The sequence below is a fragment of the Pleurodeles waltl genome, chromosome 7, assembly GCF_031143425.1.
Source record: "Pleurodeles waltl isolate 20211129_DDA chromosome 7, aPleWal1.hap1.20221129, whole genome shotgun sequence".
NCBI lineage: Eukaryota > Metazoa > Chordata > Amphibia > Caudata > Salamandridae > Pleurodeles > Pleurodeles waltl.
This window is the reverse complement of record NC_090446.1, coordinates 957,782,608-957,805,206: the sequence shown is the minus strand read 5'-3', so window position 1 is coordinate 957,805,206 and position 22,599 is coordinate 957,782,608. Positions and strand designations below refer to the sequence as shown.

General features: G+C 42.6%; 1 protein-coding gene across 3 annotated transcripts in view; it reads left to right on the top strand.

The window, feature by feature from the left end:
- The window catches only part of CYTH1 (cytohesin 1), a 670,960-nt gene that overhangs the window by 239,273 nt on the left and 409,088 nt on the right, over positions 1-22,599 (top strand). For all 3 annotated transcript variants that reach the window (XM_069199671.1, XM_069199670.1, XM_069199672.1), the window contains exon 3: positions 14,926-14,990. In XM_069199671.1, the coding sequence (XP_069055772.1) occupies positions 14,926-14,990 (65 nt within the window). The remainder of the gene's footprint in view (positions 1-14,925; positions 14,991-22,599) is intronic.

Here is a 22,599-nt window from a genome sequence, read left to right as displayed (position 1 = left end):
ACGACTAAGTCGACATGGCACTCCCCTTAGGGTGCCATGCCAACCTCACACTGCCTATAGGTATAGATAAGTCACCCCTCTAGCAGGCCTTACAGCCCTAAGGCAGGGTGCACTATACCATAGGTGAGGGCATACGTGCATGAGCACTATGCCCCTACAGTGTCTAAGCAAAACCTTAGACATTGTAAGTGCAGGGTAGCCATAAGAGTATATGGTCTGGGAGTCTGTCATGCACGAACTCCATAGCACCATAATGGCTACACTGAAAACTGTGAAGTTTTGTATCAAACTTCTCAGCACAATAAATGCACACTGATGCCAGTGTACATTTTATTGTAACATACACCCCAGAGGGCACATTAGAAGTGCCCCCTGAAACCTTAACCGACTACCAGTGTAGGCTGACTAGTTTTAGCAGCCTGCCACACACCAGACATGTTGCTGGCCACATGGGGAGAGTGCCTTTGTCACTCTGTGGCTAGTAACAAAGCCTGCACTGGGTGGAGGTGCTTCTCACCTCCCCCTGCAGGAACTGTAACACCTGGCGTGAGCCTCAAAGGCTCACCGCCTTTGTTACAGCACCCAAGGGCACTCCAGCTAGTGGAGTTGCCCGCCCCCTCCTGCCACGGCCCCACTTTTGGCGGCAAGGCCGGAGGAGATAATGAGAAAAACAAGGAGGAGTCACTGGCCAGTCAGGACAGCCCCTAAGGTGTCCTGAGCTGAGGTGACTCTGACTTTTAGAAATCCTCCATCTTGCAGATGGAGGATTCCCCCAATAGGGATAGGGATAGGGATGTGCCCCCCTCCCCCTCAGGGAGGAGGCACAAAGAGGGTGTAGCCACCCTCAGGGCTAGTAGCTATTGGCTACTAACCCCCCAGACCTAAACACACCCCTAAATCAAGTATTTAGGGGCTCCCAGAACACAGCAAGATAGATTCCTACAACCTAAGACGAAGAAGGACTGCTGAGCTGAAAAACCTGCAGAGAAGACAGAGACACCAACTGCTTTGGCCCCAGCTCTACCGGCCTGTCTCCCCACTTCTAAAGACACTGCTCCAGCGACGCGTTCCACAGGGTCCAGCGACCTCTGAAGCCTCAGAGGACTACCCTGCATCTAGAAGGACCAAGAACTCCCGAGGACAGAGGCTCTGCTCCACAAAGACTGCAACTTTGCAACAAAGAAGCAACTTTGAAACAACACACGTTTCCCGCCGGAAGCGTGAGACTTTGCACTCTGCACCTGACGCCCCCGGCTCGACTTGTGGAGAACAAACACAACAGGGAGGACTCCCGGTGACTGCGAGACCGTGAGTAGCCAGAGTTGACCCCCCTGAGCCCTCCCAGCGACGCCTGCAGAGGGAATCCAGAGGCTCCCCCTGACCGCGACTGCCTACTTCCAAGAACCCGACGCCTGGTAAAGACACTGCACCCGCAGCCCCTAGGACCTGACGGATCCGACCTCCAGTGCAGAAGCGACCCCCAGGTGGTGGCTACCCCGAGCAGCCCCCCCCCCCTTGCCTGCCTGCTTCGCTGAAGAGACCCCTGGGTCTCCCATTGAAACCTATTGCAAACCCGACGCCTGTTTGCACTCTGCACCCGGCCGCCCCGTGCCGCTGAGGGTGTACTTTCTGTGCTGACTTGTGTCCCCCCTGGTGCCCTACAAAACCCCCCTGGTCTGCCCTCTGAAGTCGCGGGTACTAACCTGCTGGCAGACTGGAACCGGGGCACCCCCTTCTCCATTGAAGCCTATGCGTGTTGGGCACCACTTTGACCTCTGCACCTGACCGGCCCTGAGGTGCTGGTGTGGTAACTTCCAACGGTGGGCTACCTTGGACCCAACTTTGAACCCTGTAGGTGGTTTACTTACCTGCAATACTAACCAATACTTACCTTCCCCAGGAACTGTTGAAATTTGCACTGTGTCTACTTTTAAAATAGCTTATTGCCATTTTTGCCAAAACTGTACATGCTATTTTGCTGATTCAAAGTTCCTATGATACCTGAGTGAAATACCTTTCATTTAAAGTATTGATTGTAAATCTTGAACCTGGGTTTCTTAAAATAAACTAAGAAAATATATTTTTCTATATAAAAACCTATTGGCCTGGAATTGTCTTTGAATGTGTGTTCCTCATTTATTGCCTGTGTGTGTACAACAAATGCATAACACTACCCTCTGATAAGCCTACTGTTCGACCACGCTACCACAAAATAGAGCATTAGAATTATCTCTTTTTGCCACTATCTTACCTCTAAGGGGAACCTTTGGACTCTGTGCATGCTGTTTCTTACTTTGAAATAGTACATACAGAGCCAACATCCTACAACATCTGTTCGTGGCATGTAATGCTGTAGCTTCACATGAGCCCTCCATCCTCCTCATAAGCCTGTGGCTGTTGTAGTACTATATATTGTAAATATGTATATACATTGCATGGACATCTCATTTCTTCACTATATGTATGTACATATGCACTTCTACACTCTTTACTTCACCTCCTGCCGGGAAAACAATCTAACAAAGGACTCGATGCCCATGCGTAGTATCACCGAGAGGAGGAGTCACTCGATCCTGTGACTCAAAAAAACCTTCTTCGAAGAAAAATAACTTATAACACTCCAAGCCCAACACTAGATGGCGGACATATGCAAAGCATGTGAATCTACAGCACTACATGCCACAAACAGATATCTACTGGGTAAGTAACATTTTCCATATATCTCTCTGAAAATGTGTGTGTGTGTTTATATATACAAACACTTACCTTAAAATACGTGCTGTGCATGATAAAGCCGTCTGCATGGTAAAGGTTGCATGGACAAATAATGGGCAGAAAAGCCATGCGTTGTATTGACATACATCCCAGCTACGTGGTTGCAGATGGATGGATCAGCTACATTATTTGTCTATACCAATTGATGTAAAAGTTGCTCTGGTAGTGTCCGCTGCATCAAGTCTCTTTCACAATTACCTTGTCTTGGACATTTCGAAAGTTCTAGTTTTGAAGGGGGTTCAAGGCCCCAATGGACTTCCATCTAGTCTTTGTAGTCACGACACTGACGTTTGGGCAGATGATCTCTGCCCTTTACTTAAGCATTGCCTGCCTTAACAACCTGTACCAGAGTCTTCAATTCAATATAACATTTTAAATAAAGTTTGGACTTCAAATTTAGCTAATTATAGATTTACTGGACATGGAACCCAATTTTTTGCCAAAAATGCTACTTAACGCTGGAAGAGTAAGTTTACTGGCTTCAGCAGGTTTCTTTCAATCAAAGAAGATTCCAACTTTTTAAGGCATGTGAGGTAATATTTGACTCTTTTCTTAATTAAAGAAAAACTTTAGTGGCTGTTTCTGACATACATCTATTTTGTCGACTTTAGGTCTACTTTTGATAAGGAGTCAAGTAATCATTTATTGTACAATCTCAGTCAGTAGGCTATTCCTGCTCCTCTTCTTCTGCCTGCAGTAAAAATGCTTTACACATATACTTAGGTGAAGGTGGAACTGGGCATATGTAACACTCGCTTCCAGTTTTATGCACCAGAAGAAGCCTTAACCAGGGATGCGTATTAGCAACACTTTTATTCAAACTGTAATTAGTGCATAAAAGTAATAGTTTTAACAGAGTAATGTCACACATTCCTAAAATTGGTGACCTTCCTATTATATCTCTTCAGTAAGCTGATGTACTAGTCTTAGTGAGTAAGAGATTTAGCTGTGTCCTTTAACATTTTTGTTTCAATAAACATATGAAAATACATTTTAGCAAAATCAAATTGTTAGTCATTGGTCGAAAAATAAAGAATCTAGGCCCCTGGTATATAAATAGTAAAAAAACATTTTTTTAAATGAGTTGACCATATACTCAGGTATAAGTACCTGGGCATCGTCTTTCACATGCAAACTAGCTTCTTTCATCACCTCTCCTCATTAAAGTAAAAAAAGGTTTCTCATATATTTGCTTTTTGATATATATGCAAAGACATTTACCAGCTGCGGGAGTAAAAAGTACATTTTTACAATGATTGACCCTTGGATTTGAGATGACTTTAGATAAATTTGCTAAGTTTCATTACTTGGATCTGTGTAATATCTACAAAATATTATATGGATTACTGAATTTCAGGATACAACACCAGGTACACCTTGATAATGGTCTGCTCAGACAAGTACTCTTGCTGCAAGGGCTATTTGTTAGAGCTTGCCCCAGCACTTGTATTAAATCATCACATTCGGAATAAAATAGGGATATAAAATACGCAGGCCCAACCCATGGAATCTCTATTTCCAAACTGTATTCGATATTTTAAACCGTAAAGGGCAGTGGAATGCAACATTTAGGGTGCTTTATTTCAAAGAGTCCTAAATACAGCTCTCACATTTATCTTGTATTTAGAGCATATAGTATCAATCAGTAAATGCTCACATACTTTAACTGTTACTAATTTGTACACACACTGCAAAGGCAAACCAATTCAAGAGTAAGCTTCCTGGTAAACGCCAAAATTGAAGATAATTAAATATTGTTTTGATATGTTAAACATTATTGATGTTACGCTCCATTGGATTGAGCTACATATGATCGAAAAGCTGTAGATCATGCAGTTAGAAGAAGGAATCTGTCATGCACTTCCTCATGTGTTTTCGCTGCTCTTTAGTAGCTAAACCCCCTTTTAACTCCTTGATCGTTGCTGCTTGTTGACCAGCACTGTTCCTTTTTTTTAAAGGAGAGTGACCTCAGTTGACAACCAGAGGTGTTATGTTCATGAATGTTGCTGAGAAAGTATTGTCTGTGAAATATGCAAAAAAGTAGTACAGCAACAACAATTGACGAGTTCTGATCCTTTCAAATTAAGCTTTTAGTTCTAATCATGTTCTGTATGGCAATAAGGCCAAGGTTGCACTGAGAAGATGCTTACGTATATTTTAATTTGTTTTGCAATTTTTTAAAAAAAAAGTTTTTTAAATATTTTTTATTAAGTCTTTGCTGTTATGGATGAAGGATGAAAAAATTGGAAACAAACATTGATTATACAAAGAAATCACTTGGCCCACCAGAACCTAAATATAACCCGCCCAGATACCCAGTTGACACTTCCCAAGGACAGAAATACTACGTATCATACCAGACAATCATAACCATGTAGCCTTGCTCAGTGAACACCATCACATGCCAAAATTGTTGAGGCACCCATTGCAAATGTCTAAACCCCAGGAACATCACTTGGGGTAGTTTTCAAATGACCAACTCCTTCCATTCCTCGACCAGTGCCCAGATTAAGTGACCCTTCCTTCAAGCATGCCTACCCCTCTGCTTATAAAGGGCTTTCTCTAAATTATAACTAGCAAAAAAATATGTTCGCCACTACAAAAATGTAGGCGACTCAGGCCTTATCCACCCCGCTGCAATACACATCTGTGTCATGGCCATAGCCATGAAAAATAGTTCTCTCCGTGCTTGTGAGAGACCCTGTTCCCCAGCAAGGCTGGATTTTACTGCCTGAGGTGTGACCTGCACTTATCTTTTCATAATCAAACTCAGGAAATCAGCAATGGGCCGAAAATAACTCCCCAATCGAGAACAGGTGGCAATCATATGCATTACATCAGATACATTGTCTCCACATCTATGGCATATTGAGTCCGATCTCTTACCCCATTTAAATAACTTATTTGGCATATAATACTATTCAAAGACTGTCTTAAAATGCTGACTTTTAAGGCCAGCGTTAAAGAGGACTTCCTCGCAAATTGAAAGGGAGCTCCAAAGTAATGCCCACCAACCTAGATTCCATTGTGCAACTTCATATCATCAATAAGGCCTTTGATCAAAACATAATAAATCTGTCCTGTCCTGGATCTCTGAGCAAGCCTTTCGATTGTATGACATTCCGCAACTGAAATTTGGTTTGCATCCAATTTAAAAAGGTAATCTCGAATCTGCAAGTATTTATAAAACTGTCCCTTCGCCAACCAGAGCTTGGTCTGTAACTGCTGAAAGGAGTGTGACATGGCCCATTCTCAAAAAAATCTCCAAGTTTTATGATCCCACAAGCCTCATACCTTCTGCAAATATCATCTTGAAATATACCAGGGAGGACAGGGGAATTCCAAAGAGGGTTGTATCGATTCAGCTATGTGATGTTGCAGTGTTTCCTAATCTGGTGTCAAACCTTAAAAGCCCCGTCCACAGTCTTAAAGCGGGTTCTCTTGTAATAGCTCCACTCAAAGTACTTTAAGAAACGGCTCTTAGCATTGCTATCCAATGACAATTGATAAATAGAGCGTGACTCGGTGGGGTTTATTATTGAAGTATTCCCGGTGATCAGAACCACTAGGTGTTGTAGCCCAATAATAATATAAAAACCCAGAAGCAGCCGAGCCACCCCGCACCCTAGGGAGGACCACATACTTCGCCGCCCTCCTTGGCTTCTGGAAATCCCAAATAAAGCCAAAACGAAGTCCATCTAACCTTGTAAACCAACACAGATGAATTGCCAGTAGTATGGTCCTGAACAAATGCAGAACTTTCGGGAGTACCATCATCTTTAAAACATTGCACCTACCTATAATTGTTAAATGAAGATTACTAATTCTATGCAAATCCTGTTTGATCTTATTCAATAGAGGTGCGAAATTATTCCCAACTGTATTCTCAATGTTGGGTGAAAGGTTAACCCTCAAATATGTCACCTCGTCAACTCAGTGCTTGTCATCAGATGTAAGGGCTGCGAAGCTCATAACTTCAGTCTTACTCACATTAAAATAATACCCAGAAATACCACTGAATATACCGGCTTCCTCTTCAGTAGCACCAGGATGCTTCCGGGATTCTGCATCACAATCGCTATGTCATCAGCATAGGCCAGTACCTTAAAGCTAATCTGATTCACCATAACTGCCAGAATCTTGTTATAACCTTCTAAATGATCAATGAATGGATTTATGTAAAAGGCAAACTAAAGTGTTGAGCAAGGGCACCCCTGCCTTGTTCCCCTAGTGATAGTCAGACCCCTTACCGCTAATCTGTATTCTGGCCTTGGGTGCCTGATTGAGAGCGCTAATAGACCTGATAAATGCCAAACCAAATCCCTTCCACCATAGTACCTCCCAGAGATAGCCCCAGGAGATGCGGTCGAAGGCTTTCTCCGCATCCAATAGTACTAGTCCTATAGGTGATTTAGTTACCTTGGCAATATCTAAGAGAGTGATGACTCTACGAACATGATCAGCAGTATCCCGTTCCGGGATAAACCCATGCTGATGAGGTGAGACAAGCTTGGCCATAACCTTCCTAATCTGCCCACCAAACTTTTTGCATAGATTTTTGCATCCGTATTGATCAATGAGATAGACTGCTATGAGGCAGGGCTCAGAGGGGGTTTGCCCTTCTTCATAAAGTCCACAAAGGAAAGTTAAGCAACATGACATCTGATAGCTCGGGGAGAAACACCTTGTAAAATTTTGAAGGAATTTAATCTGGCCCTGCAGCCTTCCCCCGGCTATAGTGCCCACTGCAGCAGTTATTTCCTCAAAATTGATCGGCAGTTTGACTTGATCCTTCTGTATGTCATTCACCTTACCCCTGTCAGTAGATTGCAAATAACTTGTGAGCTGTCGGGAGACATCTTCCGTATTCAAATCTACATAAAAATTCCGGAATACCTCAAATACCAGAAGGGCTCTCCACCTTCCTACCTTGTCCATCATTGATGGCCCCTGTCCCTCTCTTGGACTCCCTCTGCCTAATACGGTGCGCCAAAACACGACCACAACTCTCCCCGTATTTGTAATAGTCAGCCTTATGACTTAAGAACTTACCCGCCACCTCCTCACTATATTGCCCATTAATTTTAGCTTTTATCGCTGCTGTCTTCTGCATGACCTCACCACTGTCCTGGCATTGCAAGAACAATCTAGCTAGTTCAGCATCACAATTAAGTAAAAGCAAAAAGAACAGATGATGGACGGAGTGGTGAACAATGGAAACACTCACCCCCAGTCGCAAAGATCTGGGTTTAATCCATTGTTATTTTGCTCACCATGCCACCCCAGTTTGGACCCAGCCATATGCAGATCAGTCTTGACCCTGTTCCTCATGGGAACAGTCCAGCCTGAACTGCCAAGCCAGGTCCTCCCTGGACCGGAAACAAGAATCCTGGGACCGGTTTCAGGGTATCATCTTTCATCAGCCAGGCTAGCTTGATTCCAGTGGCATAGTGAGCCCGGGACTCACGTCTGGGCATACCCGGCGCACTTAGGGCAACAAAAGCAAAAAGAACAGATGTTGGTTGGAATGCTTAACAATGCAAACACTCACCCCCAGTCGCAAAGATCTGGGTTTAATTTATTGTTTTTTGCTCACCATGCCACCCCAGTTTGGACACAGCCAATTGCAAATCAGTCTTGACCCTGTTCCTCATGGGAGCATTCCAGCCCGAACTGCCAGGCCAGGTCCTCCCTGGACCGGAAACAAGCATACTGGGACCGGTTTCAGGGTATTGCCCTTTATCAGCCAGGCTAGCTTGATTCCAGTTGCAAAATTCCTCTCAAATAATTTTCATGGACTTAAGTACAGGTATTAATTCATAACTTTCCATTGTCAATGCCAAAAAGAGTTTTGTTACATAAATGTTAATGCATATCTTGCCCTAGGTTTAGACTTAGCACTCAAGCTGCAGGACCAGGAGATGTTTATCACACCAGTTTGGTGTTTCAGCATCTTCAAAATGAGTAGACTTTTAGAGTCCAGGAGCCTAGGAGCCCTTCCCATGCTAACCTTGAGAAGGGCTATGGGTAGCGCTTTATGCAAAAGCTACTAGGCATTGCCATAGGAAAAGGGCTTCTTGAGAAAGCTTGAGCGTCCTACTACGTAATTTACTCGTTCTCAACTGTCACTTCCCATTTAAATTAGTGCCAACCTTCCTTAGCATTTTTATTAACGTCACAGGCATTGTCCTGCGAGGCTGAGGTCACACTCACGAAAGCTACACCACTATAATGTTAGCTGCTGAAAAACTGACACATTCTCCCGCACACCTAAGATGTATGCCTCCAAATGAAATGCATTCCCCTAAATAAAACCAAACAAGTGAAGATTAACGAAAAGCACATCCCATACGAAACACATCAAAAGCATTTGCTAAGTCCACCCCACACGTCTCTGGACTGCTTCTAATTACAAGTCACAGCTTGCACATATTCATGAAGTTACTCAGATTTGAGAAGGTAGGGACATGAAAAGTTGAGTGGTGCAGCAAACTTTTCCACGGAAGAGTTTCCTTTCTGTGTTGGAATTATTGAACATATTCGGTGATGGGCATGTCAAGGATTAAAGCCCCACCTTTTTCATGTTAAAATGCATAAGTAAAATGTGGTTTATAAAGCTACAAGTAGTAGCATATGCAATAAATAATGAATGAAACATGCTTTGTTGCGTTAAAGATTGTTGAATTTCACTAACAAATGAAGTAGGAAGTGGCAGCATATTGTTTTGACCTTACTCGCCTGATGAGGTGTTTGATCACGTTTTGGGCAGGCAGCTTGCTATTCCAGGAGCCCGGGGTTAGTGGTTAGTCCGTTGCTTAATTTGTTAATTAACGTTTTTACTTGTACTTTGCAAATAAAACACATTTAATGCATTCGTTTTAGATTTTTGTGGTTGCAGTTAAGTTTTAATCATGTTATCTGTGAACCATGGCATGTATTACATTTAAGCTTCTTCGTGAATTAAAGTAATTAATTTTGGATTGGTTAGGTTTGAGAATTAAAATGATGTATTTAGAATTGTAAATTTGGCAATTAATTACGTTAGGGAAGTTGGAAAGTTGTTACTGGTAGATTTTTGCATTTGGGCAAATGATTTTGGAAGGCTCATATACATTAGACGGACATTTGGAGTTTATGTTCAGAGGGTAGGGTTCCTCGAAGGCCTTGATGGCGAAGGTAATCCAATGTGGCAATAATGGATAGGAGTAGATAGGGACAGACGCACCTTTCAAGAGGGAAGTTATGCTCATTATCATGCAGTTTTAAAGGCTTGATGGTCATTACATACCCTTGGGTGCTGTATAATCATTTTAAGCAATATGCTTCTCCACCAGTAGTGGTCAGTTAAAAAAAATTATATAAAGTTATGTCCATACTGCTCACCTTCTTCCGCTGGTTTTTCATTGTGTGCACATATTATGTTGGTCATTCTATCTAGTTCAGTATTCATGGAATTTATGTAGGTGGACGTTAAATGGAGTTAACTAGATTTGCAGGTTGTATAGGCTGTTTATTATGGTGTTCCTTTTTGAGAAGACTGAAAGCTCGACATCTGTCTGGCAGTAGTGCTGAGGTGTTCTCCTTCGGTGTTCAGCAAGTAGTGAATAGACTTCTGTTGGTAGATTGAGCAACTGTTATTTGTATTGACTTTTATTTTTGCTGAAAAATGAAGGAGATATTTTCTGGTAATCAGATTGTGAATAACCAATTCTTAATCCTTCCTCTAAATCTTAATTCTAAGTGTCCGTCTGTGGCTTTAATTTTTGGTGGGATGGAATTCCGTATTTTGGTAGCCTGTTTGGAGAGAGTAGTACCAAAAACGTTCTTTTCGATTGGATGCTTGAATTACTAGGCACCGTGCTCAATTGAAACCTACTTTCTAAGTTGGAGTACATGATGATTTGTCTGCAAGTATTCAGGATCTTTACAGTTTATCATCCCCTTGATTCATAGCAGCTTGATTTAAGATCTACTTGCAACTGATAGCCAGCGGAGAGCCTTCAGGGTAGAAAAGATGTCTGTATTTTTATATGTAGAAATAGTTTTGCTGCTGAGTTCTGAATTCTCCTCAGCCTTCTCTTAGTTGAAACTGGTACAGTCCATTAGCTTAATCAAGTTTTGAGAGAATGAGTGAAGACATAAAAAGATTCCATCAACAACACCCTAGTAGAGAAGTGGATTTAGATACTGTCCACGTGATGAGTCCTCCTTTCTTTCTTAATCGATTGTTGGTAATGTATCTAGATAGGATGACTTCATAAAATATTAGTGCCACATCACCTGACCATGTTTCTGTATTAGGTAATATATCTCATTCTGTGTGCAATCCAGAAAGATTTCTTACACTGCCTCCAGTACGCTTGCAGGTAGCGCCCTCAGACTCCATGGCATTCAGAAGCGACAACAGGGAGCTGTATATAAATGTCGCTGCTGCAGAGTGATGCAAGTTTCTTTTTTTCCTTTGTCTGTTGATGCGGATTCAAAAGTCCATTCCCAAATATTTTGTCTGTGCTGCCCAACTTCAAGGAAATTTTCTGCAACAGTGTGTTTGTGAAAAAATGTTGCCTCCGTAGACTACATGCTTCAAACTGCGCTGCACCTGCTAAAAGCAGATGTCCTTCACAGATCCGCACGACTTCTGCCTTTGGTTCCATGTATAATTTGAAGTCCTGTAACAAGTGCTCCCTGATGCACCCCTATCTATCAAGGAGTGGATGGAGAAGGTGTACATCACCGAGCATAAGAAGCAAGTTTGTTGATGCTTGAGCCTACTCCAGATCCAAGTCCTGGAGCTGGTCCAGGTCGCCGTCCTCTGTTTAATACCAAGACGAAGTCGGAGGATACGTTTTAGGGCAAGTACAAAAAACCCTCCACTTGTCTTCCACGATGGGGCCCTCCCCTGTGCAGAGTGACCAGGCTAGGCCAAAACGGGGTCTCTTGCCAGTGGCAGGCTGCACCTCCATAACTTTATCAAAGAACTGGTTCCAGTCGGTTAGCCAATGGCCTCGGCCCCAAAGACACTAGTTCGAGATTCAAACTGGAGTTCATTTTCGGATCCAGAGCCAGGTTTGGCTAGAACAGTGCCGTTATCACTCACCAAAGCCCCCTAGACTGGGACAGTGAATAGAACCGTTTTCTCTCCCCTAACCAAACAGATGCTGATCTATACTTCTTTAATAATTTTTATTTGTGAATTTTAATAAGGTACATCAAATAACAGTGAAACCAATACGATACATTCATCCACCAAGGATATGAACAATGCAATGAGCAGTGCAGGTCTTATGATACATCAAACAAATGTAGAAATATAGTAAAACATCAGGCATACAAGGTACGTTAGTACATGATATAATTATTTCAACATATATCAGTCAGTAGAGTGATTTGAGAGTCAGCTGTACCCTTGCATAACAAGTAAGATCTGAACATCCACCAGAAATCTTTTGGCCGAGCATTAGGGCGCACAGCTGCAACATATAGCTCTAGCTGATCTCTACAATATACTGTAATCAGGGCCACTGGGTTTATGCGGCGGGTGAGCACCAAATTATGTGGCAGGATTGACTAATTTTTGCAGCAAGAATAGACAAATTATGCGGCACAATGCAGCACATTTTCTGATGCTACTACTTCATTATATTGTAATTTATACACATGATAATGTTATCTGGGCAAAATGTTTACCTCATTTGTGCCCGTTAACAACCAAATTCAGAAAAAATTACTGAAAGATGATCAGTTAAGGACCTTTGCAAAGGTCCTCCTCTTGCACGTTTTTAGTAACTTTCCATCTTTTTGTGCCAGAAACTATTTAAAAAAAAAATCTTCAAATGAATTATGTGGCAAATCCATATTTATGCGGGGAAAAAAAATCAGCAGCTGCTGAATCGCATAATAACGGTGGCCCTGACATCATCTTGGAGCCACTGATCTGCCTTGGGAGCTTTCCTATGCATCCATGAAATGCAGCATTGGTTTCAGCTGATCAGCAGTGATGCCTCACAGTCTCTCTAGTAGCCATAGAGTCAAAGGAGTTTCCACCATGGCGCTCAGTAGTTCAAACATCCAATAACTGTATATCTTTGAGCATGCCCGCGCTATGTGAAGAAATGCCAGATCTGCCATCCCATACTTCTTACATTTAACTCTGCCATTTGGTGATTATTTAGCTAGCGCTACGGGCTGTAATAAAAATGGTGTAAAGGTACGGAATTATTTGCGCTTGTTGTTAAACGGTGTTTCTTTGACAAGAACACAACAATATATTCAACATTTATCAGATAGTTGGAGGCCCAGCTCTACCTCCCACTACAGTCTGGCTTTCAGGTGAGGTCTCGGTGATCCAGCAAAAGCCTTTGTGCGTGGAAAAGAGAGGGGTTTACACACTTAAGCTCATTGTATGAATTTGATTAGTAATACAAGTCCTGCAGGACGGCTGTGGAAGTCTGTAAACACAGTTTTCGCAGCAGACAGCAACTGTTAAAAAAACAGGATCAGCAAAACTGTTGCCTCGTTTTGTTTTATAATCGTGGAGGTTTATGACAGTCTCATCAGGGAGCAGATCACCAAGTATTTCTATTTCTACAGTTTTCAGAATTTTCACAACCGATTTCGGTTGCATGGGTGAAAGCAACTGATTATTAATCGCTGGCAGAAGTGGAGATTATGGCATCACACAGCTAAAATATTGTGACGATTTCCACCACGCCTGGCATGTTACCCAAACCACATCTACGTTGCCCTTTGGAACAGATGGTTGCATACATACATTGGCTAATAGTGGCTTTCGTCGTGCTAAAAATGTGTGTTCTATCCATGCATGTGTTAGCGGGGTTGGTATCGTAATGAAGTATTTCACTTAACGCGCCTGTGCTGCAGTAAGTATCGAAATCCTGGACAATCTTCTGTCTTTCATGAGTCGCGTAAGAATCGGCCACGTAATCGGGGCTATCCACCTCCTCATATCAGTCTAGTAAGCAGCTGCCACACTGGCTGAAAGAATACCACCAGAATACGCACAGGAATGTTTGCAAACAAGTATAGACGTTTTGGTAGTATTAATTGGATGAGTGAAATTTGATAAATTGAAATCGGTAAATGTAGCCTTAGTTCAATACGGATTCTAAAAGTCTCTAGTGCAGCACCAAATATTTGCCTAATCAACTCTGTCGTATACCTTATGATGGGAATTGCTAGGTATTTCACACCACCCGTGGACCATTTTAGGGAATAATCTGCTGCAAATGCCAGTTTAACATCTGCCAGCCGGAATATCTCAGATTTATACCAGTTGATTTGTAATCTCTATTAGGAAATTGCAAACCGCTTTTTTCGTACATCTGGTCCCTAGTTTTCTGAACATACCACATGTTAGCATAACTATGATGAGTTGGTTGTAATAAAGCAAATCTTCCTGTGTGAGAAAAAAAAAAAAATGAACTCTTTCACAAACATACAAAATTAATCTTGGACTTGTTAGTATGTACAGCTGTTGCATATATAATGTTTGCAGCCGTTGCCTGCGTTCAATTATTGTACAGAAGTTAGTGATTTACACCTTGGTGTGCAAGGGTTCTTTCCCAGTGTATCAATATTGTTTTAGTACTTGCTTACCATTTTGTTTACCACTGTTTCAAAATGTGTGCCCATGTCTGTCAAGATAACTGTTGTCTATCCCCATCGTGGGTGCGTTAGACCTGCTCAAGTCTTTATGAGACCCATTAACATTTGTTGAGAAATCACCGGTCTTGGACGGCTCGATCCGACTAAATGATCCAAACTTTGGGTGGTCAAGATAATCAATTTTTACCTTCCAGACTCTTGGGTGTGGTTAGCATCCACTTCCCCGAATGAAACCCACATACATTTTGTAAAAAACAGAGTTAAATATGTTTTTGCCCGTGAAATCCAAGTCCATCTGCAGGACCAGGCAAAACGAGAGGTATACCCATCTTCCACCACTGACTCCTACTATGTTCTCCTGTCCCTTTTCCCTTTCTGCTTCTACATTTCCTCTCCTGCATCTGTCCCCTTCCTCCCCCTCACCCCAAATTCATCTGCTTCATTACTTCCCACATGGGTTGTTTACTGCTGTTGTTTCACCCATGTTCCTTGTTTGTATTGAAACATATTTCCTTCTCTCTGCAGCGGCTCAAGGATGAGATAGCAGAAGTTACAAGTGAGATTGAAAATCTGGGTTCCACAGAAGAAAGGTGAGCAATGCACCTGTGGGTCCTCAAGTAATTACTGCAGAGTGGGAGGTGTTGGACATAGGGCGGTAGATGTGGGGGCCACGGGTTTCTCTGATATTCCTGTTGAGCTCTGGTCTCCCAGCGTTGGGATCTTGGGCTCTGTGCTTTCCTCCTGTGGGGTTGTGATGTGCTTCTGCAGCTGTAATTGTCCTATTTAGTGCCACCCTGTGATGTTCCAGTTTAGCCCTGTAGGAATGTTATCTCCCACTCATTTTTTTTTTTTTTAAGATTTCTTTATTGGTGTTTTTTTGGTTTAAGCTACAGAGGATACATTTATCATGTATAAAAAAAACAAAAAACAACAATCCACAAGTACAACTCTCCTGTGCAACATCGTACCATGTTCGAGAGTGCGCCTCTTGTACTGGCTAGAGCCCTGGAAGACCTGGCCTAGCAGTTCGGGCTGGACTGTTCCCATGGGGAACAGGGTCAAGACTGATTTGCATATGGCTGGATCCAAACTGGAATGGCATGGGCAGCAAAAAAACGATGGATTTAGGCCCAGATCACTGTACTGGGGGTGAATGTTTGACAATGTTCAGCATTCCGTCCATCACTTGTTGTTTTTGCTTTGTCGCCCTAAGTGGGAAGGGTATGCCCAGACGTGGGTCCCGTGCTTCCCATGCCACTGGATTCAAGCTAGCCTGGCTGATGAGGGGTGAAACCCCAAAACCGGTCCCAGGATGCTTGTTTCCACTCCAGGGAAGACCTGGCCTAGCAGTTCGGGCTGGACTGTTCCCATGGGGAACAGGGTCAAGACTGATTTGCATATGGCTGGATCCAAACTGGAATGGCATGGGCAGCAAAAAAACGATGGATTTAGGCCCAGATCACTGTACTGGGGGTGAATGTTTGACAATGTTCAGCATTCCGTCCATCACTTGTTGTTTTTGCTTTGTCGCCCTAAGTGGGAAGGGTATGCCCAGACGTGGGTCCCGTGCTTCCCATGCCACTGGATTCAAGCTAGCCTGGCTGATGAGGGGTGAAACCCCAAAACCGGTCCCAGGATGCTTGTTTCCACTCCAGGGAAGACCTGGCCTAGCAGTTCGGGCTGGACTGTTCCCATGGGGAACAGGGTCAAGACTGATTTGCATATGGCTGGATCCAAACTGGAATGGCATGGGCAGCAAAAAAACGATGGATTTAGGCCCAGATCACTGTACTGGGGGTGAATGTTTGACAATGTTCAGCATTCCGTCCATCACTTGTTGTTTTTGCTTTAGAGCCCTATTTCCCCACATCCAAAATATCCAGAGACAATAAAGCAGTTATAAGCATGCTATAATACTTCATACACTGATTAGATACACAGTTTGCCATTAGTGGTTATACATTTATTATTGGTGTGGAATCCCCTTCTGAAAGCAGTGAACCATACGGCAGTAAGAGAGCCGCCTCAGATATTGAGGGAGAGCTCGGTCATCTGGATAGAGACTGTAGCCATTAAGTCGGGGTGGTATCAACCATGGAATCTGAGACCTGGGTGAGAAGAAAAGACTCCAACGGGTCCCATATATCCCTGGGCCTGGAGCTAGGGGGTAGCAGTTCAGCATAAACCGCTGGTCCCTACAATATTTAAAATCTTGCAGCCAGTCCTTACATTTCGGTGCCTGGCCCCTGCCCCACTTACACACAACTCGCCCCTTGGTGAGAAGCAGGCTGAGTGATACAAATTTTCGCAATCCCAGCTCTTCGTCCCCTGCGTGTCCCAAAATTGCCACCAATGGTGTGAGGGTGATCGTTGGAACAGTCATGAGAGACAGTGCCGCCTCGATTTACCCCCCTTCAATAGGACCAAATCTTGGGACACAACCAGGCCAGGTGGAGGAAATCCACCCCCTCTACAACGCATCTAGCACATTTGTCATCTGGGTGGAGATGATATCCATGTAGTCTTGCAGGAGTATAGTACATCCTGTGCAGGAATTTATAATGTATAATGCTTAGTCTACTGCTCCATACTATGCACCCTTTCTGCTGACAACAGTAGGGCCACTGCGCATCAGTGAGGGAAGTTTCCAGATCCCATCACTCCAGGGCATCTCCTCTCCCTCCCCCATCTCCTGCGGTGCCGTGTGATATTGGAGGGGCATCAAGTGTTTCGGCTCTTCAGAGTTAAGTAATGTGTGCAGTGTGCTAAGTGTGGATCAAACAAATACTTTTTTTGTATAGAAGAAATGCTGAGCTCAAATATTTGAAGGTACACTCATATGTGAGAATATAGAAAGAGGCGACCCTGTAAAGTAAAATATTTGCCAAGGATCACAAAATTTAGATCTGTTTATGGGTCAAATACATTACATTATGGTCGAGTAGATTTATTCAAGTTACTCGACCTGCAGGTCTAGTAACATTGTTATGATTTTTTGAGGCCTGCTCATGGTGTACTTTAGTGCAATGGTCATAACCTTGAGTTCCCAACACCTTCTTAGAGGGTTTGCAACATTTAAAAAATAAATATTAGCAGATTAATAAAGTATATATACCTAAAAAGATAAATGTAAAATGTCAAAGCTTTATGTAAATGTGTAGGAATTTGATATTGGAAACTAAAAATTAAGTTGATGTTCTGAGCTTGATTCATGGCAGCAGCTTAAGTACAGCAAATTGTAAGTGTGGCCAACTGTTGACGTTAATTGAAGTGTTAGTATGCCCCCACAAAAAGAGAGCATACATTAGGAGCAAAAAAGACAAAGCAATATGTTAGAGCATTATATTGCGTTGTCTTTTAAAAATAAATCCACATTTTGAAACTGTCTAACCTTCCAATTATAATTAAAACTTCGAATTTTGTAAATCTTTTGTTTGTATATTTGTTGGGATGGAAAGGCCCCCTGCCCTGAGCGCCCAACTGTATGGTTGTCTGGATCTCTTATGCTGAATTTATGGTCATAGGCGAACACGGATCTTGCGTGTGTGCCATGGCAGAGGCCTGTCTCATGGATTGGAGTCTTGTTGGTCCTAAAGTCCTCTCCTCATAGTGGTGGATATCGCCTTCACCAGGAGTTAGTACATTCAGTAGAATAGTCCTGTCGGTGACAGAAGCAATTCAGTAAAAGTAGTATTTTTTAAAGATAAACCAAAAGCAAAAATAAACATATAAAAGAAAGAATAAAAAAGAAATCACACAGCCAGGAAGAAAAATACTGTACAAAGCATGTACTATAACAAACGTACTAGAAAATCTTTATGTACGTGTCATACAAGACTGCTCGTGACGAAAGTGCTTGTGCAGAGTTACATATGAAAGGTAAAGTGGTTATTAATATATAATACAATAAAAAAGTAGAAATTAGCAGTGCTCAAGCCGCCTGTCAGCTGTCTGTTGGGTATAATTCTATCCACATCGCAAAGTGCAACTAGACAGATTTATTAGGAGTCCAATGGGTGAATTCAGGCCTTAACACAGACACTTGGAGAGCGTCGACATTTCAATCCAAGAGTTTTTTGGATCCATCAGAGATGGTCTTCATTGTGCCGTGGGGGAGGGGCAACCTGTGTGATAATGGCAGGAATCATTTAAAAGGCCTGGTGTGTGTTAAACAAAGAAAAGGTGCCATATTCATGCAAAACTCACCTTGACTTCCATGAAAAGCCATTTTATAAAGAAGTTCTAATAAAGTTAGTGGGACGGTAAACCTAACAACATAAGGCTACCAAACTATAGATTACAAATTACATATGGAGAGCATGGAAACAAATTACACACTCACCTATTTACACCATGGACCAGTTACACAGTTTGTAGTGGGGGCCCTTCCTAAGAGTGGACTGGGGACTAAAAAGAAGACAAATAACAAAAGTGGAGAATCTGTCCCACTGTAAAAACTAATTTAAGGCAGTGCAAAACTGTAGAAGCGGTTAGAGAAACACTTAACAATAATTTATTAATGCCATAGGGAACCTTTCCCTTAACGTTAGCCAGACATGGTCACAATGTGCAAATGAATATCCAAAGTGGGTATAGAAAAATCCCAAACAATGCTGGTAGGGAAACACTAGAAAGCACTTCCTGCCAAAGGCCACTCGCCAATACTGAAGAGGATGGCTAGGCAGAAAGCGCTTCTCTGCCAGGAGATAAAAAGGATTACCCCTGCATAACATGACCGTGCACACCGGTGCCTCAGAGAATTGCCGACTCACAAGATGACGAGGTCCTTTATGCGCAGTGTGGTGCTGTGCACGGGATAGCAGTTGTGCAAGATAGACGTGTGGCAGCCTATCCTATTGATAAAAAAACCCACCGAAAATAGGTAGTGGTGGGGGCAATGTATGCCTAAACCTTTGAATATGCGAGTCAGATGTTTTGTGTCCAACAATGGGTGATCACCTCGTCAGTTTTCAAGTAGGCCAAAAAAACGGGAACAAGGATCTGTGTTCTCCTTGGCTCATGCAAAGCATTTTCAGGAACAAATAATGATAAGCTCAACTAGGTGTCCTCTAAACAACAGTGTATATTTTCATTGGGTTAGCTGGATAAGGAGTGCCTCATAAATGTTTAAGAAATCCTAAAAATGCTTGAACAATTATGCCCCCCATACAAAGGAGAATTGGATCACACATTCAGGCAACATACATAACTTGGTGGGTGAGACTACCCTCAGATGTATGTGGAGTTAGTGCATACAGTAATGGAACATGTAACACAGGAAATCTGCATCTCTGGACTAAGCACATTATAAAGTACCCAAATATTAAAACACTTTGGTGACATTAGCCTTACACAATTGAAAGAGATGCTTCACAGAGTTACAAATGATAAGACCTTATGAGAAACGTACATCAATGTTGTGTGAGGTTAGAACATTTGGGTGAATCACTTGGCATACAGGTAACCATAAAGTGGCAAGAAGCGGTTTAGCTATTGTTTAATGTTGACACCTGTGTAGCAATTTTCTCATATTTATTAAGCCCATTAAAGACTGCCTAGAAGATGAACCCATTTGCTTTCTCTCATGTTTACGATATTGGAAATGTCCCCTCCCCTTTGGTTAGTGGTAACTTTCTCCACCACAAACCACTTAAGACACTCTACAGGATGATTAAGAGGGGCAAAGTGTTATATTAGATGCCCCCCGCACCTTGCAGCGTATCCTGCTGCTGTGTTGCAGTGTTCTTGCCTTACCATTTTGGCACATTTGGCCCACATACAGTTAATCACATGGACACTTAATGATATACTGTTATAATTGTTCTGGCTGTTCAAGGTGTAGTTCCATCCATCCATTATGCATGAAATCCTTAAGGGTCAACATGAGTGCACGTGCTTTGCAGTGTTCAGAGCTGAAATGGCTTACAATGAGGGTTAAATTCCACTGTGAAAGCAGATCAGAATTTGTTTGTGATGTGAGCAAAGCACTAACATGGTCCTTGATACTCTTGCCCTTCTTGAAGGCATACATTGGTTTCTCCATCAGGGAAGTTCATCTGAGATAAGCTCCCAGTGCCTATTGATGATCATTTTTTATATTCTTGCTTCGGGTACAAAAGGCGGTCGCACAGATTAATCTTTGCTGTGAACTGCAGCTCTCGCTGTAGGTTTTAGCGATTTGCCCTGGGGCAGTAACACACCTGCTTCCCAATTTGTTTCAGTAGTCCTTTGGGGTGTCCTCGCTTGGATGACCAGAAGTCTGATTCTTTAAAATAATCGACCCTCTGCAAACAGTTCCTCCTAATTCGCAAGAATTGTCCGTAGGGGAGATTGCCACATTGGTTTCTTGGGTGATTACTAGAGTCTAGATAACAGAAGGTGTTAAATTCAGTTTATAGTTTGTCATCCTCGACCTTCATGGAAAGATCTAGGAAATGTATCTCCTCTCGGCTGTGGAAGATAGTGAATTTGATGTCTTCAGATCTGTTGTAAAGCCACTTGTGAAAACGCTCAAGATCAGTTTCGCTTCCTGTACAAATCATCAAGACAATTACCTATATATCTCTTCCAAACAGTGATATTGGCAGCAAAAGGATTAAACTCTATATAGATATGGGTGATCTCATATTGGGCAATGTAGAAGATGGCTAAGTCAGGAACAAACCCAGCTCCCATTGTGACTCCCTTTGTCTGGAAGTAGTAGTCGCATTGGAAAACAAAGACATTTTTCACCATCGCTATTTTCAAAAGATTGATAATGAAGTCAGTGTGTACTTTCATGGGATGTTCTCTCCGATTGAGGACCTCTCTAATGGTTTTAAGGGCTCATTCTTGTAGAATGTTGGTGTACATTGAGGTGAAGTCCATTGTCACCAGTAGTTGCTCAGAAGGAACAAAAGGGTAGTTTTTAATTAGTTTGATAACCTCAATGGTATCCCTTATGTAGGATCATGTAGATTGGACCCAGGGTTTGAGAAAGAGGTCTGTGCATTTACACAGGGGCTCCAAAGTGGACCCACAGCCAGATATTATAGGGTGTTTGTGGTTTGAGATTCTTATGAATGTTGTGTAATGTGTAGATAGTGGGCCTATTTGGGCACTTTTTTCTCAGGTAATCGTGCTCATGTTCACCAAAAAACCTCAAGGAGACCTTCATCAGTGCCTTTTATTATCAGTTTCAATGGTGAGATCCCCTCTCAATTGCTGATAGTAGTCTTTGACACCGAGCTGGGAAAATATTTCTATTTTAGAGTCGTCTACATTCTGCACAAAAGTTGCTCCACCCTTGTCAGCTGCCTTTATTATTTTCTTGCTTTTAGTGTCTCAAGGGACAGCCGTTCTCCCTTATTGATATTATAACTGATATATTCTTTATGGGACACAAAAGGTTCATAACATCGCACGGGACAACCTGTTCGAATGGCAGAATTTTATGGGACATTAGGTGTGCAGATGGTGTAAATGTAGAGGGTGTTCTCAAACTAGTGTCAGTTTGTTTGCTAATGGAGTGGACATTATTAAATGAAAGTATTAATCTTACTTTTCTGAACAACTGGTATAAGTCCATTTTGATATTAAAGGATTTGGGTGGTGTAGTGGGAAGAAAGGATAAACCATTAGATAGTATCTAAAGTTCTCGTAAAGACAGAGTGTGATCAGAAAGGTTTATTATGTGGTTTCTCTTATCTGATATGGTAGTGCTTTCTTCTCCTCTGGTTCTCGCAATCCCTCTCTTGGGAGAAGAACAGTATGGCCCTGCGATCTCTGTTCTTCCCTTTGTCTTGACCTCTGTCAAAGTTGTGTATTGCCTTTTCAAGTTTCTCTAAAGCCTCTTTGACATTCACAGGAGCTTTATTATCCACCATCTCTTTTATGAGATGTGCGATCTCCTTGATTAATTTTTGTACGTACTCCAATGCAAAGCAATCTGCCCCACTCCAATCCAAAAGAATCTGCCCCGCTCCAGTCCAAAACAGTCTGCTCCGCTCCAGTCTGCCCCAAAAGAGTCTGCCCCGCTCTGGCCCAAAAGAGTCTGCCCCGCTCTGGCCCAAAAGAGTCTGCCCCGCTCTGGCCCAAAAGAGTCTGCCCCGCTCCGGCCCAAAAGAGTCTGCCCCGCTCCGGCCCAAAAGAGTCTGCCCCGCTCCGGCCCAAAAGAGTCTGCCCCGCTCCGGCCCAAAAGAGTCTGCCCCGCTCTGGCCC